General features: G+C 38.9%; 2 protein-coding genes across 6 annotated transcripts; one reads left to right on the forward strand and one right to left on the reverse strand.

The window, feature by feature from the left end:
• The first annotated feature begins 1,252 nt into the window (after nt 1–1,252).
• On the forward strand, nt 1,253–3,180 carry epgn (epithelial mitogen homolog (mouse)). Of its 2 annotated transcripts, none has more exons than XM_043247708.1 (5): nt 1,253–1,413; nt 1,534–1,632; nt 1,982–2,102; nt 2,389–2,541; nt 2,694–3,180. In XM_043247708.1, exons 1-5 carry the CDS (start codon nt 1,377–1,379, stop codon nt 2,746–2,748), a joined length of 465 nt encoding a protein of 154 aa, XP_043103643.1. In that variant the 5' UTR covers nt 1,253–1,376; the 3' UTR covers nt 2,749–3,180. The 2 variants fall into 2 exon arrangements, with proteins under 2 accessions (XP_043103643.1, XP_043103644.1); XM_043247709.1 differs by having other exon boundaries at nt 1,985–2,102.
• Nucleotides 3,181–5,447: 2,267 nt separating this feature from the next.
• On the reverse strand, nt 5,448–13,824 carry si:dkey-164f24.2 (calphotin). 4 transcript variants are annotated; one of them, XM_043247706.1, is made up of 12 exons: nt 13,540–13,824; nt 11,179–11,520; nt 8,376–8,423; nt 8,002–8,037; nt 7,353–7,622; nt 7,036–7,074; nt 6,824–6,910; nt 6,630–6,698; nt 6,412–6,519; nt 6,262–6,306; nt 6,059–6,149; nt 5,448–5,870 (listed from the first exon to the last, which is right to left on the reverse strand). In XM_043247706.1, the coding sequence occupies exons 1-11, from the start codon at nt 13,582–13,584 to the stop codon at nt 6,069–6,071; spliced, it is 1,170 nt and encodes a 389-aa protein (XP_043103641.1). In that variant the 5' UTR covers nt 13,585–13,824; the 3' UTR covers nt 5,448–5,870; nt 6,059–6,068. The 4 variants fall into 4 exon arrangements, with proteins under 4 accessions (XP_043103641.1, XP_043103640.1, XP_043103638.1 ...); XM_043247705.1 differs by having other exon boundaries at nt 7,332–7,622; nt 11,179–11,517; nt 13,540–13,822; XM_043247703.1 differs by having other exon boundaries at nt 7,332–7,622; nt 13,540–13,820.
• Nucleotides 13,825–15,379: the final 1,555 nt, after the last annotated feature.

Below are 15,379 nucleotides of genomic sequence, written 5' to 3' on the forward strand. Positions count from 1 at the left end.
AATGAGAGGGAATAAATGAAGACAGGGCTTACATTTTTGGTAAATCATCCTTTTTATCATTTTAGAAAGCAATATACAGATATAGAATATAGAAAGCATATACAGTCTGTAACTCAAAAAAAGGGGGTTTAATTTTTGGAACATGAGTGGTTTACAAGAAGCTGTGAATGAGAGAATCTTCATTAATAAACCTCCTCATGGAAGATTTAAAGACATAGTTTTCTCAAAAACCAACATTGTCATCATTCACTCACACGTGCATGTCGTCCCAAACCTGTATGACTTCCTCTTGTGAAGCGCAAAACAAGACATTTTGATAGATGTAGTGGAAGCCAATAACCTAAATATTTTGGTAACCAACATCCTTCTGTTTCACAAAAGAAAGTATGTTTAGAACGATATGAGGGTGAGTAATTGGTGACACATTTTTCATTTTAGGCTTGTGTAAAAAAAAATAAATAAATAAAAAATGTCTTTTTGAAAACAGTGTGATGGATAATGTATCAAATTGCACTGATCCGATATCAAACCACCATTTGATTATAGATTTTAAAAACAAAGCAAAAGTAAACTGAATTAGAAGTTGGGAAATCAGTTAGATCAAAGACCATGCCAGTAATTTGAAATAGCTTGTTACGTGATATACTTACCATATTTTATAATAAGTTGAGATATTTGCTGTTGAGATAAATGTTCTGAATGGATCTTTCAAAATCATTACAATGTTTCTTTGCTAAATTATGTCTTCCCACATAAACTCTTAAAAATATAAAATAACTAATTCTGGTTTTTTATGTTATATAGACTGCAGAATTTAGGTCATTAAAACGTTTTTTTAATTGTAATAAAAAAATTAATAAAAATGAGTGACTGCGGAAAAAAGTGTAAAAATGTACAAAGCAACCAAAATAGGACGTGTTTTTATTTATTTATGTATTTGCTTTGATTGTGTGACAGGAGTGTAATGAGACACGAGTGTCAGTAAAACATACTTAACAATTAAAATAATACTTTGACGCTATCTGCAATTAGACTTCTTTAATATCACTGTGTCAAAAGCCTGTTTTTGCAGCTGCAGGCAAATACTTTGGTCCCTGGGAAAAAAAATGTGGGGGCAAAAAACGTGTCTGTGCAAGCTGTTTGCCTGTGGACCAGGAAGTGATGTGGAGCGTTGTACAGGTATGGGTAAAACGCTCTGGTATCACTGCATTTCCTGTCACCAGTTAAAATGATTGGCTGCCATTAGTGACGCAGAAAAGGATGTAGCAGGATGGTATAAGTTGTGGAGAAAAACTCCTTTCATTTGGAGAGCAGCAGAAGTTTGAGGAAAACCGGACAAACCCAGAATCAAACTGAACCTGTATTTGGGCCGCAGCATGACACAAGGGGATAAAAGGTGTTTGCACTGTCACGGTGAGTCATAATACTTTTCATAACACAAAATACTGTAGATAATAAAGAGCTTACAACAAAATGACTAATGCTTTAAAGACGAAGTGTAGTTGCTAAACTGTAATCTTAATGCTCCATCAGTACTTGGATTGGTGGTGCTGTTAGCCGTCTTTTCTGGACTTGGAGACGCTAAGGAGGAGTTAGAAGATGTGATCCTATACAACACAACACACAGTAACGGTACGTACTTTTTATTGTTTTTTAAAAATGTCAGACTGCATTTATTTGATAAAAAATACAGTAAAACGGTTAAAAGAACTTTTCTATTTTGATATAAATAATTCTCTCTCTATCTTTCCATATATATATATATATATATATATATATATATATATATATATATATTCTAAGTGGCTACTGAAATGTAGTGTGACCCTATGTTTAATATGAAATGAGTACACATGTGATTTTAAATATGCACTATGCTAAGAATGCAGGTCCTTTGGCATGTGGACACAAGTCTGAATGCCTATCCATTAAAATCACAATCCTTAACGCTTAACTGTCTGGGTGTGTGGGTGTCTATCAGCAGGAAGTGAAGAGGAACCACGGGTTTTGGCTATTCAAAGGCCCTGCGGTCCAAAACACGAGGGATACTGTTTCAACGGTGTGTGCACTTACTCCTCCACCCTGGACACCCCCATCTGCCGGTGAGACAGGCCACCCAAAACAACATACTTTAAAGATCCCATCAATCAGTTGACGCTGATCTCGATTATCTAGTTCGCGTTTGTTTGATCAGCAGACTAGCAAGTTGCAAAGCCTGGGTAGTGGCTGTGATGTGAATAAAGCCTTGCGGACGTTTACAAAACGGGACGATCTCTCAGATACGTCACGCCCGGCGTTCCTGTTCCACAAGGAATCAACGGATTTGCGTGGTCTATAAACAGTGAATACCGAGACCTTCCCTAACAAATGCCATATCCGTGTCTCTAGGTGTCACAAAATGTACAGCGGTGCGCGCTGCGAACACGTGATTATGGACACCCACAAATCGTCTAGTCCCGAAGAAGTCATTGGAATTAGCTGTGGTGTTGTTTTGTTATTGGCCTTCATCGTCGGACTGGTGGGCTTCTGTTTAAAGAAAAGGTAAAATGCTGAATACAGCGTTCAGGCTTTCGAGTAGCCACTACTTTGTTCACTAATTGCTGTAACTTTAAATGCAATACCGTCAGGTGACTATTGTAAGCAACGGAAGCATTGGTCGAATGTTTATATGTGTTCTGGTTTGTACTTCACAGGTGTCAGAAGTCATCACCACCCTACCAGAGCTATGGCTCTAAAACCTCTGTTTAAGTTTTTAGGTCCGGATATAATTTATGTTCTTGAATAAAGCGCTTTTAGGCCTGAGACGAGGAGGAGGACCGAGACAGGCCGGAGTGTGGAGAAGAGACACTACACCATCTAGAGAACGAAGCGAGAACTGCAAAGAAACACTTTGACCATATATGACGTTAATTAAAGTAATTTATTACAATAGCAGTCAGAATGGGAAAATCCATTATTATTGTAGATTATATAACTTATAATATAACTTGTGCGCTGTATATAAAAATTATTTACTAACTTACAAACTGCATGTAGAAATGTCCATCAGGTGAATTTTTTTGTTATCCGTAAGCAATTCCCCCACACTGCCTTTGTTATGAATGTATTATGTAAGTGCACATAAGTATTTATTGCAACAGCTATAAACATAATAATACTAAATATAAAACCTAAACTGTGTTAATGTATTTGTATCAGATGTTTATTTATTGACAAATTTGTATAAAATTTGCACTTAAAATAAAAAAAAGTAGTTTTTTGTTTGAATATTACTATCGCATTGTTGCATTATGATCTTTATGATGTCAGCTCAAGCATTATTAAACTCAATAACTTTAAATATATTGCAGGGTTTCATGTTGTAAGCTTGAAAAATGAAAGCAGGTTAGCAGCCGATATTTTAATACATTTCAATATATATACTTTTCTTTTTGTATTCCGAAAATAATTAAGAACCCCTAATAATAAACAATTAAAGCATTTTCAATTTTTTAGTTTATTAGAGAGAGGACAAAGGTGTTGGTACGCTAGACAGTATCCAAACAGAAACCAGAAAATTAAACTGTTCACAACAGGAAAAAGTGCTGAATATTCAAGTTATAGTCAAGCATTTGGAAAGACTCAGTTTTCTCAGTATAAGTTGTGCCTGTGGCACTGGAGCCAGCATTACAAAGACGTGCTGACAGGAAATGAAGGCGCCCATCTGTCCTGCTAAGCCTTTAGAAAACTTTCTGATGCTCCAGAGTTGTGTGAGGAATTTGCCCCAGCATCTGTAAAATATAAGAACGTTACATTGAAAGTTGAGGCAAAATGCTGAAGAAATCAATGATCCGGTGTAGTACTGTACTTACGCTTCCCTCTTCTTATGAGGGTGTTGAAAATATCTGTAAGAGTCGTTCTGTTGGGAGAACCGCTTGTGCCGTGAAAAGGGCTCTAGAGCACGAAGTCTATGATATGAAAGATGTCAACGTAGTTTATGTCAACATTTTGCAGGAAAAACCTGAAGATAATAAACATGGGAATTGTGTTTAAATGTGTGGCTTGGGATCCAGTGCGTCTAGTGATTCTCAAGTGTCACCCGAACCTGAGGCGGGAAAAAAAAGCCTCTCAGTCAACAAATACCTAGAAAGTATCACAGCCCGTAAAGCGGGAAACTCAGCTCTTACCTTCTTTTACATCAGTGTTCCAAGGACCAGTATGAAGAAGCTCTGAAATGAGTGAACAGGTCATAGTTAGTACGTCTTTATTTGGTGAACTGTGATATTGATGTGAAATGTAGAAATTCTTTGAGCAGTATTCCTGGTAGTTAAGTTTTACCAACAGCATTTGTGGCATAATATTGATGTATTACTGGGGGGGTTTTCGTTCATTCCTCATTTGCTCTCTGACCTAGTTTATGTCTGCCCTTGATTGTGTCATTATGTTCAGGTGTGTGTCTTTTAATTATTATTATCTCTCCTTTATAAGTTCCATTTGGTTCAGCGTTTCTTCATCCGGTCTCGTCTATGTATTTGTGTGGTTGCTATTATAGATAATGTCGGATTACCTCTACATGGATTCTTATCTTTGTGCGTTCTTTCCACACCACACAGCGGTTTAGTCTTAATTTTACAAAGCGGAAAATAAACAAAAATAGCCTGTTGCCCGTTTTACTGGTTTAGGACGACACGAGTGTCAATTATAAGTGAACTGGCCCTTTAACATTCATTTTGGCCCCAACAAGCAACCTCAGTGTATTGAGTATGTTCTTTAATTGGAGAAAATTAAGAAAATCATCATCACCTGGTTGACGATGTCCTGTATATCTACTGCGTGTCTGCTGCGGCTGTTGGTTGGTGTGTGAGAAAATGATCTATGTAGCTACGCATAATTAAAAGGTGTTATAAATGCAAAAAAGAATGGTCTTGTGGGCCCTAGTGTTCGTGGCCCTGGGCTGTTGCCCATTTGGTCGGATTTTTACCTTTCATTTACACGTCTGCCCAGCAGATGTCCTCAAAACGCGGCATTTTGGGCGAATCTAATCACTTCCCCTACTGATGTTGATTCAACGTCACGCGTAGACCTATTTTCGTGTCGCAAAACAATCGAGTGTAGTGAAATCTTGACTGTTTAACTGCCACCCCTTTGCAAAAAATATATCTAAAAATGTATGCACGTACTGACTATAAAATGACAAGCTTTTTGATGTGTTTGAAAGTTTGATGATCACTGAACAACTCTTGATTCCCCAAGAAAGACAGGGGTTCTTCGAGTCAGCATGACTAGCGTGTCACACGGACAGTGTAATGAGACACAAACACGTCTCACCAGTTTATTTACATTCAGTGGATTGGAAGTTTATGAGTGTAAGTCATATGAGCAGAGAAAGTCATTAGCATATGTCAATCAAATCACAAAGCGGTAGTTAAGTCTAAACTATTTTCACCTAAATTAAATGCATACAGCAATTTTTGGGATTATCCTCAAACACCCTTTATTTATCATTTGGTAAAAGGCACGTGTGGATGGTTGAAGGGGGCACAGAAAAGATGCGGTGATGGTTTAGTCTGAAATCGTGCTCTGAAGCACTCCACTCCAAATTATTTTATCAAATACAACAAGGAGTATTCATTCAACGTTACAAAATGGTCTAAGTAAAAACATACACATTTGCAACACGCTTCCATTTTACTTTACTACGTATGTAATGTATAACGCCATCAAATCTACTGTACATGCATATGAAAACTGAAGAAAATTATCCGGAAGCTCAGAGAAACTCCGTCAGTGAAGAACAACCACACATCCTTGTCATAGTTGAGGAGAGAATTGGCACAGAAAGGCACTTTGCAATGTTTCATGTTTCAGCCATCCTTTTATGTGCTATGAAACTGTAAAACACAGAGAAAATTACATTTTATTCTTGCAATGGCTCTTGAATCATTTTTTTGTTTTATTTTGGTACATGCTTTGATATTATTCAAAACACCATTTGTTTTCAGCAGAAGAAAGAAATTCATACAGGTTTGGAGCATGTCAATTTTGTCAAACTATTTCTTTAAGAGCTCCACGTTCTTACCATAAGCACTTTAACCTTCAATTGCGACTTCGGTAGCTCCCAGACATCCGTTTATGGCCTCCACAGTTAGGCCACCAGCCACTGCCAAGTCCTACAAAAATGTTAATATGAGAACTAAACCAAATACTATTTGTTGGTTGGGTGGGAGGCGACATTGTATTTCATAGAACAAAGAGATTAAAAAAATACTGAAGGGAAAATACCTTTATAGTTTCGGTTTCTACTTGTGGCATGAACTCATCTTGAGTCTGAAACGTATTTAAATATTTATCACAAAAAACATAAAACTTCACGCTTTTGTGTATGCGTGTGTATATATCTGTAAATAATTGGGATGCCGCAGCCAAGCTTACTTGTGTAATCTCCTTTGCTGCAGGCACAGGCAGAGGCTCAGGAGAAGGAATAGTTTCTGACAGTGTCTCTGATAGATCCTCGGGGGCATCTGTTGCTGTTTCAGGAATCTATGGGAAAAGGCCATATATTCTATTTAGATCCATCCAAGGAGCTAACAGCATTTAATGCCTGATGGACACACTGCAGGTGTGTCTCCTCGCTCAGTTAAACCTCTAACCTGTTCCTCCGCAACGGTTGGGTCAACAAATTCTTCAGCAATGGGGTCACTCGTGGACTTGACCGAAGGCTTGAGCATGTGAAAACCCGAAGGCAAGAGACCATGTTTAAAATTAAACTTCAATCTAAAAGGATTCTGCACAAAGATGCTTGAAATTACCCCATGAAAGGAGTTCATAAAAGGTTGTTTCATACCGTGGGTTCCTCCAGTAGTGCAGGCTGCTGCTGCTGCTTCTGCTCAGGCTCTGGTTCCACTAAAGCTTCTGTAGGTACTGTAGCTTCCTAATAAAAGGAATGCATGTTATTTTTTATGCCCCTAGGCATTCATTGCAATGTTATTGACTACAGCCTTTTCAACTGGAGAGTTGAACTATCCCCAAAAATGCATACTGAGGAAAAAATCTTACCAGTGGAAACTCTTCTGGTTCAGGTTCTGCATGTACATCCTATAAGAAAGGAATTAACTTGTTTGAAACTTATATTATAGCTCTGCTAGCAGTGTAGTTAGTATGGTGTGCCTTAAAACATTGACAAAAGTGTCCATGAGAATGTAAAAAGAAGGGGAAGAGTGAGGCTCATGCCATGCCCAGTTATCCAAACAAGCACACAGAACGGACAAGACAGAGTCACCTGTTGTGCATGCAAATACACTCATGCAAAGAGTCCATTGCAATGTGCCATGAAGATGTATTGTGTCAGGCACCTCCGTGACTTCTGTGCGGACCTCAGCAGGCTCATTTTCGACAGTTATGGCTTCTGCTTCAACGGTAGGTTCTTCCACGACACCGGCCACGTGCCCGTCGACTTCCACCGCGGCATCAGCAACAGGCTCAACTTCAGGTGCTACTGTTTCTGTCACAGTTTCAACCGCAGCGACGGTTTCGGCTGCAGCCGCCGTCTCTGGCACTTCTATCGCAGGATCCTCAGCAGGACGTTCAGCTTCAGCTTCACGCTCGGCGTTAACCGTCTCCACTGGCTGAGCTACAACCTGCGCCTGCACAGGGACATCAAAAAGACGAGAAAAAATGCAAAGCATAATGTACACAAAAGCTAAATTCTCATTTGAAATTGTCTAATGAAATATATTTGGTAGATCAAGGTTCTATGCTAGTAATCAAAATTCTGGGGAGAGTAAGATTTTGATCTGTTAGGATCACCAAGAATGCATTTATTTGATCAAAATACAGTAAAACTGATATATTAATTTCTTTTAAAAATTATTAATGACCTCAAAAATAAACAAAAACCTTGCGTTATATATAAAGGCTTTAAGTAAAGCGTTACCTAATTTTGTTTTGTGGTTGTAAAACAAGTAGTATCAAACCAAAACAAAATGCATTATTTTCTATCTGTACATTTGTACATAACCCTACCTCTGTGGCTACAGATGTAGTGTCCTCGAACTGGACCTGTCAATAGCATATTTAAAAGAAATCATAATCGAAGAACGAACAAATTCCATAGATAAAGTCTATTACGTAAATTTGCAAAGTCTTATGTATGGTTATTCTGTGCATGCTGTATATTTGTGTAAAGTTAGAGTTAGTATTTGTTAATGCATTTTCATTATACCTCATAAAGCAAAGTTATGAGAAAAGTGCACACTGAAAGGAAGGTGCCAGAGGCCTGGTAATTAGGAAAATCTCCTTTACCAGCCCATTAGTGTGCATGACCAAAGGCAAGGGTGTTTAGTAGATAAAAAGTTGTGAAATGTCAAGGGCTGATGGGATATGGCATGTTAACATACCTCAGATTCTGCAGGGATCGCCACTGGCTCATCTATAGATGACGTGACCTACAAAAAAACAGTAAGACACTAAATTTTAAAGCTCAGTGCCTGAATCACACTAAAGAGCCATAGTGTTACAACTTAAACTATAATGCTGATAATTACAATACTTTTCCAAACTTTAATTTATACATTGCATAACAAAAATAAATTCAAATGCTAAATGTTAATAATACATATTCATTGCAACACAAAGTGTAACACGTGACTACAACATATGCATGTCAAAATATCGTGTATTTAATACTGACATGCTCTACATATGCCAGTCCCGAACACTTGCACTAAACGCCCCATGTGGGAGCAGAACAAAATGTTCCATGGCTAATTCAAGTCTTTGAAAAAAAAAAAAAAAAAAACAGTTTGCGACCAGGCGGTCTTCCACTGGTCTACCAGCTCTGCAACACATGTATCTGTTAAAAGTTAAACCTCCGGGAACAAAACCCCTAAAAACGACAATGACAAAACTGAATTAAATAATAAAAAAAAACTGAAGTAAGCACAACCTAGGTGAATCATTCCTGCCTAATGTACGCTCTACGTGTCTAATGCATCTCAATATGCAGAATGACATTTAACTACATGTATTGTATGCACCACACAAAGACTTACACAGTACAAACAGACACACAGCTGTTTTCACAAAGATTGTTGTTAAAGAGACAAAGGAGATTCTGTTGGCCACCACGCCTCCTCAGAGCTGAGTATGTGGTTATAAAAGAGCCTACAGTCAGATATCTGCTTCACATTCTCTTTCCTCAAAAAGAAACACCATCTTCAACAAAAAACAATGCCTAGTACTGATTAACTTAGAAATCTAATTTCTTTAGTAGTAACTCCCTACACTCGAATTTAGCAATAAATGGTTAAAGGTGCCACACCCCCTCATTAGCATGCACGACTAGGCCGTGTGCCCCACCCAAGCACATTCCGCGTCTCCACCCACTTATCTGCGCATAAACATATAAGCTCCTCCTCCACACTGCCTGACATACCAACCACTGAAAAGCCCACCTCGGCCCCTTCAACAAATACAAGCAGGGGAGAAAGCTGGGGGAGACGCAGAAAGTACAAAATGTTCTTTTTCCACCGGCTAAACCCCTTCACCAAGCCTCCAGCCGTTAAGGTGGGAGCTCACCTGCGTTTCCACAGAGACATCCAGCAAGTCAAAGGGCTCGCGAGGGCCTCGAAACCAACTCAGGATGAGACCCATGCCGTCACAGACCTGACTCTCTCCAGTAAACTCAGCCCTAAACCTGACACTCACTGCAAGGGTATGCGCCTCTCTCTCCCTCTCAGTGTGTGTGGATGTCCGACCCAAGCACTTGTGATGTCTGTGAAGGGAGAGGAGAGGCTGAAGCAGAGCTCGCAGGAAAAGAAGGGTGGGCTTTAAGAGCTTGGCTGCTCTTCAAAAAACAGGAGGGAGGGTGAGGTGCAGTTTATATTTTGGTAGCATTCAGGAGAAACGTCAGCTTGCGTATAAGCAGTGTTGAGGAAATTCGCTTTTAAAAGTAATGCATTACATTATTGCGTCACTCCATAATTAACTGCATTACTTTGACATTACTTTTTGTCAAGATATGTATTAATATAATGTATTCAACTTGACAGGCTTTTAGGACACAAACAAGTTATGACGAAACAGCCCACTTAGTCCACACAAATGGCATTCTGCTCAGAATATTTAACTGATTGAAAATGATTTATGCAGTTTAAAGCTACATTTGGCTTCTGTAAGATAAGATTTATGTAGATTAAAGATTATTTGAATATAAATATGGTTCCACTTAATCAAGTAGATTAGGTTTCGTGAAGATTAAGTTTGAAATAAATCTGAGTGGCAGTCTCCCAATAACCATTTTATCATTTATGGGCATTATAAAAGGAAATATGGCATGCAGTAATGCTTATTTTATGCTTAGAGCTGCAGCTTTGTTTAAGTAGCAGAAAAGATGCCATTGTAAAAATACAAGACTGTTAATGTGCGGTTACATTAGCAAAACTGTCCATGTGATACAGGTCTATTTTCTAGTGTACCTATGTATGATGATCGGATCGCAAAGATGATCCACAAGCAGGATTAAACAAGAAAAATATCATACGGTCAACTGTGATATACCATATTGAAATGACTTGTTTTAGTCCTCATAATTTGGCCAAACAACTGTAAATGTGACTGTGCATTTATGCTCAGCAAGCAATTGTTGGGGGCCAGGTACAAAGAAATTTTCACATGCCCTTCAGTGCTGCATCGGTTGAAATCGTGTTCCCTTGTCCCCCCCGGTTGAAGCTGAGATTTCTTTACACTCTAAAATAAAATGTCCAGTTGCCCCATATGTGAGAAACAAGGCCTGAGGATAAACACGAGAACATCTAATCTCATATATTCAACACATTCTACAAGATAGAGTCCTACTGAGCCGACTGGTATTCAGTGACAACATGACTAAAATACTGTTCCTAAAAAGGAAGCAGCATTCAGAAAAGCTAATAATATTATTTGCAATAAAACTGCAGTTTGAAAGACTCTGCCCATGGCTCCGGGCATGCTTTACACAATGTTCACTCCAATGCTCCAGTGTTCACAACAAAATTTTGCTCTCCTTCTTCCATGATGGCTGCAAAAACACATTGCTGTCAGGCAAATACTTGTATATTGGTCACAACAGTAACAACAAGATCAATTAAAGACTTCCTACAATTTCTGTGTGCAAAAATGTTTATGACTGAGCTCAAAGGATGGGGTTCATTAGCACATTACCTCTGATACTGGAATGACAAGGCTTTCACCTCCGTCGGTCACATCTGGCTCTTCTGCAGGGGGTTCGACTGGGGGTTGTCCTAGGTCCTCTGCATCTTTCACCACTTTGTCTTTGATGGCATCCGTGACTGGGACTTCTAACGCGACTGGTTCTGCAGGAGGAACTTCAGCTGGAACAGCAATGGGAGCGATCACTGGCAGGGGAATTGGAACGGCAACGGGACACTTTGAGGTTTTAGCAACTGGAACTAGAGCAGAAACTGGGGCAGGTACAGCATGCACTCCTGGGGTTCCCTTTCCAGAAGAGGCGAACCGCTCCTCCAGAGCCTTTCTTTGGGCCTGCTGCACAAAAAAATAAGGAAAGAATGAGAAATATGAAATCATAACCAATCTATTTCGTATCTTTAGTTCACATTTCTTATCTTTAGCTCATGCGTAATTGTATTAGACAGGGTTTAACATATTCACTAAGAGCTTACATAAGTGAACAAAAGTTGGCCGTCTAATGGCAAAAAATGGCTGAATCCAATTGATTCAGACATGCCTAGTGAAGCGAGTTGGAAGAGTCAGCACCCCTCGGAGCGCTGGATGTGGCTAAACAGAATGGACAAAAATGCTAATCACATCATAATGGAACCATAATCGCATTATAATCACACTCACAGCTTCATTATCCAGAAGCAAGGGCCGGCCAGTGCGGTTTACATAGGCCTCTAAAGAATTTAAGCTCTCATTGTGCATGTATGGGGTGTACAGTGGCCAGCACAGTTACGGCCAAATTATGCAACCATGTGTGAAGACCAGCATCAGCACTGACAAAGCCAAATCAGGCAAAACATGGGCCAGAGTCCATGAAAAAGGCCATAACAGAATAAACGGTCTGGCATTTGGGGCAACAGAGGAGGTGGTTAGAAAAAAACCCCCAACAACAACACATTTCGCTTCAAGCTTGTTCATTCTATAAAAACAGGAGAAACTAGTCTGGATGACTGTGCTTTGGCCTACAGCTGAAAAAGATGAGTTAATTGGATCTGGCAGCTGAGTTTTAAAAAAGATGTTTCTTCTGCTTTGAAGCACTGGTTAGCAACAAACAGAGTGTTGGAATGCACTCACCCCCCAGTACTCACTATTTCCTATTTTACCAGGATGATTAGAGAGGGTGAAATGCGCCCCGTTTAGGACCAGCTGTGTCTGGGGGGGCTTAACAGCTAGAGAGATAAAAGATAGCCCTCTATTTCTGTACTTGTGTGAAAGGCAGTTCTGTTGATATGACTGCATGCCAAGGGTTTTGGGACAACAACAAGCAACATGTTTAGCTAAGAATGAAAAGGGTGAGATTTTAATGACATGCACTTTAAAGAGCTGCTGTAAAATTCGGACAAAGAGTCCAGTGTTCACATGCACAAACTGTGTGCGTTTCATTATGTCACTGGTCGGAGAAGACAGAAATGTCTTGGAGTGGTGAGGCATGGTCAGTATAGTTCAACATTCCTTTGCACTGACAGAATGTAAACTAAATCACTCACCAAAAATATATTTATTAAAATTTGCAGAGTTCATTATGAATTATAAACAAAACGAATGGATGCAGAGGTTTTTCTGGTGGTCTCGGGACCAACAGCCTCTGTAGGAATGTGATCTGAACCATGTTAGGAATCAGACTGGCTGAAGGGTTGTGCCAAAATCAACAAAAGTCCATATAAGTTTGAGGGTGGGGTCAAAAGCCAAAATTTGATTCGCTGCACAGACAGAAACATAAAAGCCCCAAATTAAACCAATTACACTCTATAGGTGAAACACGCACACTGAAAATAGTACTTATCATTACGATTCTTCTATTTACTGCCATGCAGAGTGCTGTTATAATGCAGAAGGGTCAGAAGTCAGGAGCATTTTAACATTCCAAGCAACACCTTTTTCGGAATAAGTGCAGTTATTGATGCAGTAAACCCTAAGCACGAATTAGCTAATTAATAAAAAAAATAAAAATAAAAAGTATTATAATATATTATTTATTTAGTAATCCAAGTAATTCAGTTCTAAGTGGAAAGTGGGACGTTTATTCTGGTTCTACGGGACACACCCCCTACAACATGCTACTGCAAATAACGTAATATCGGAAAATATTAATAAATTCTTTATAATGAAACAGACCAATGGCCAGAGTTCGCTAAATGTTATTTACATACAGCACGCTTTTAAATAAACAACATTATTGGCTAAAAAAAGCATTAAAAAAACCGTGCAAAGCTTACATTACAGGCTTCAAGTAGGAATTAGATTGGGAAACTTTGCAAAAAAAAAATTGCAATCAGTGAATCAAAAAAAAAAAAAAAAAAAAAAAAAAGTAAATGTACTCACCACTTTTCTCATTCGGCGCTTGTTCTTCTTTCTCTTGCTCGGCATGTTTACTGTGAAGAGAGTGTGTAGAACGAGAGGATAAAAAGTGTGTTTCTTCGGTGGTGCCGTGCGCGAGGCGGCGGATGACGAGCGGATCTGTCTCCGCTCTAGCAGTCAGATAACAGCAGGCGGAATGACAATATGGTTCTATTTAAAGGCGCGTTGATTTTTTCATCTCTCTGTCCGCCTGTGGGGGAAGGGGTTAGGAGCGCAGTCCACGCACCTCAGCATCACTCTTCATCATCGTCATGACACGGAGTGGGCAGACCCCACGGCTCTTTGCGAGGTTGCGTAACATTATTGCAACTCCGGTTCGGCGGCACATGTCGCGTTTTAACGTTGCTCCGCGTACACGCGCCATTTCTGAGTAGAATTGTTTAGAAAACGCATTGTGGGGAAGTGTGTTTACGTACCTCGTTTTAAGTTAACGTCGTGTAAAAGTGCTGCCTTGGCCTTGTGAGAAGTCATTTCCACGTTTAGTTTTACCTCAACAACTGCGCTCGACGCTATGTGTGAATATATGTGCGTAGCAAATAAAAAAAAGCTGACCGTACACATAGCCTAGATTTCTATAGGTCTTAAAAATCACCTATAGAAGACCTATGCAGTTTTTAAGACCTGTAGAAATCTAGGTTATGTGTACGATATAAGATATACGTTTAGTGATTTGAATACTGGTACGGTATATACACGTACACACATATGGTGTAGCCTATGCACAAAATTAGATACATAGATTTGTGCTTAATTTCTCTAAGCCACTGCTGCACACACACACACACACACACACACACACACACACACACACACACACACACTCTCCTTGCAGAGAAAGCAAGTCTTAGGAACTAGAGTTGAGCTGTGATAGGCTGAGGAGTTACATAACTGGCGTGCCTGGTAAAAGGAAAACAGTGCTTATTTTGATATTCCACTCAAGACATACTATAACTAACAGTGCAGCTACATATCAGCTAACTACGGTCTTCACAGCAAGCTGCATAGCTGAACAGCAGGAGTATTTGACAAGTTTTCAGTCAACCTTTTGACCCCTAAAGCGCAGTAATGTTATTTCACAAGCTTTAACTCCAAATGATTGACGTTCTGCTTAAACGACACTGCGTTAAACAAAATAATGAAATAATGTATGCATCTTTTTTTTTTTAAGTTGCTATGATTGCACAAATAGAGTAAAATATGTGTTATAAAACACATGTAAGTGAAATTCCATTGCACCTGCATGGGCTTCATAGTGATTGGAAATTAATTTCATCCTATTTTCTATTTTAGCTGCAGGTCTTTTTTGGTCATTGGTGTTGCTGTAGAATGTTATCTACATTTGCTATTTTTAAGCATTCTGCCGGCCCTTAAGTCTGCCTTAACCGTTCCTATTTACACACAGATTACAGACCCCACGACACACTCCACTATCAGTTCAAGTCTCATCACTCTCAGTACTTCGATCAAATCCCCTACCAGAGGACCTGCCTCCTGTTCACTGAATTCAAAATGTCAATAAAAGACTAACAAGCATTTACTGAGCATTTATTATTTTAAATATATATATATATATATATATATATATATATATATATATATATACATATATATGTATAATAAATATAATACAAGGGCATTTTTTCAACTAGGTGCACTTTACTTTTTAACTTGTTGAAAAGTAACACAGTCTCATAAGTTTAAATACTTTGTTTCATTCTGTAAGAGGACAAACCTGATTGTTAATATTAAAAAAATATTCCGACATGCAATGAACAAATGTAATTTCCACATCTCAATATACAAA

The sequence above is a fragment of the Puntigrus tetrazona genome, chromosome 8 (genome assembly GCF_018831695.1).
Source record: "Puntigrus tetrazona isolate hp1 chromosome 8, ASM1883169v1, whole genome shotgun sequence".
NCBI classification, from domain to species: Eukaryota; Metazoa; Chordata; class Actinopteri; order Cypriniformes; family Cyprinidae; genus Puntigrus; species Puntigrus tetrazona.

Bases quoted from the DNA above. Each gene is read 5' to 3' on its own strand.
- si:dkey-164f24.2 (XM_043247703.1), bottom strand. From the start codon at position 13,584: ATGCCGAGCAAGAGAAAGAAGAACAAGCGCCGAATGAGAAAAGTG. The intron at 6,699-6,823 runs GTATGAAACAAC...CACATGCTCAAG, and splicing joins CACTACTGGAGGAACCCACG to CCTTCGGTCAAGTCCACGAG. The intron at 6,150-6,261 runs GTATTTTCCCTT...ACATTTTTGTAG, and splicing joins TAGAAACCGAAACTATAAAG to GACTTGGCAGTGGCTGGTGG.
- epgn (XM_043247708.1), top strand. From the start codon at position 1,377: ATGACACAAGGGGATAAAAGGTGTTTGCACTGTCACG. The intron at 1,414-1,533 runs GTGAGTCATAAT...ATGCTCCATCAG, and splicing joins AAGGTGTTTGCACTGTCACG to TACTTGGATTGGTGGTGCTG. The intron at 2,542-2,693 runs GTAAAATGCTGA...TGTACTTCACAG, and splicing joins GGCTTCTGTTTAAAGAAAAG to GTGTCAGAAGTCATCACCAC.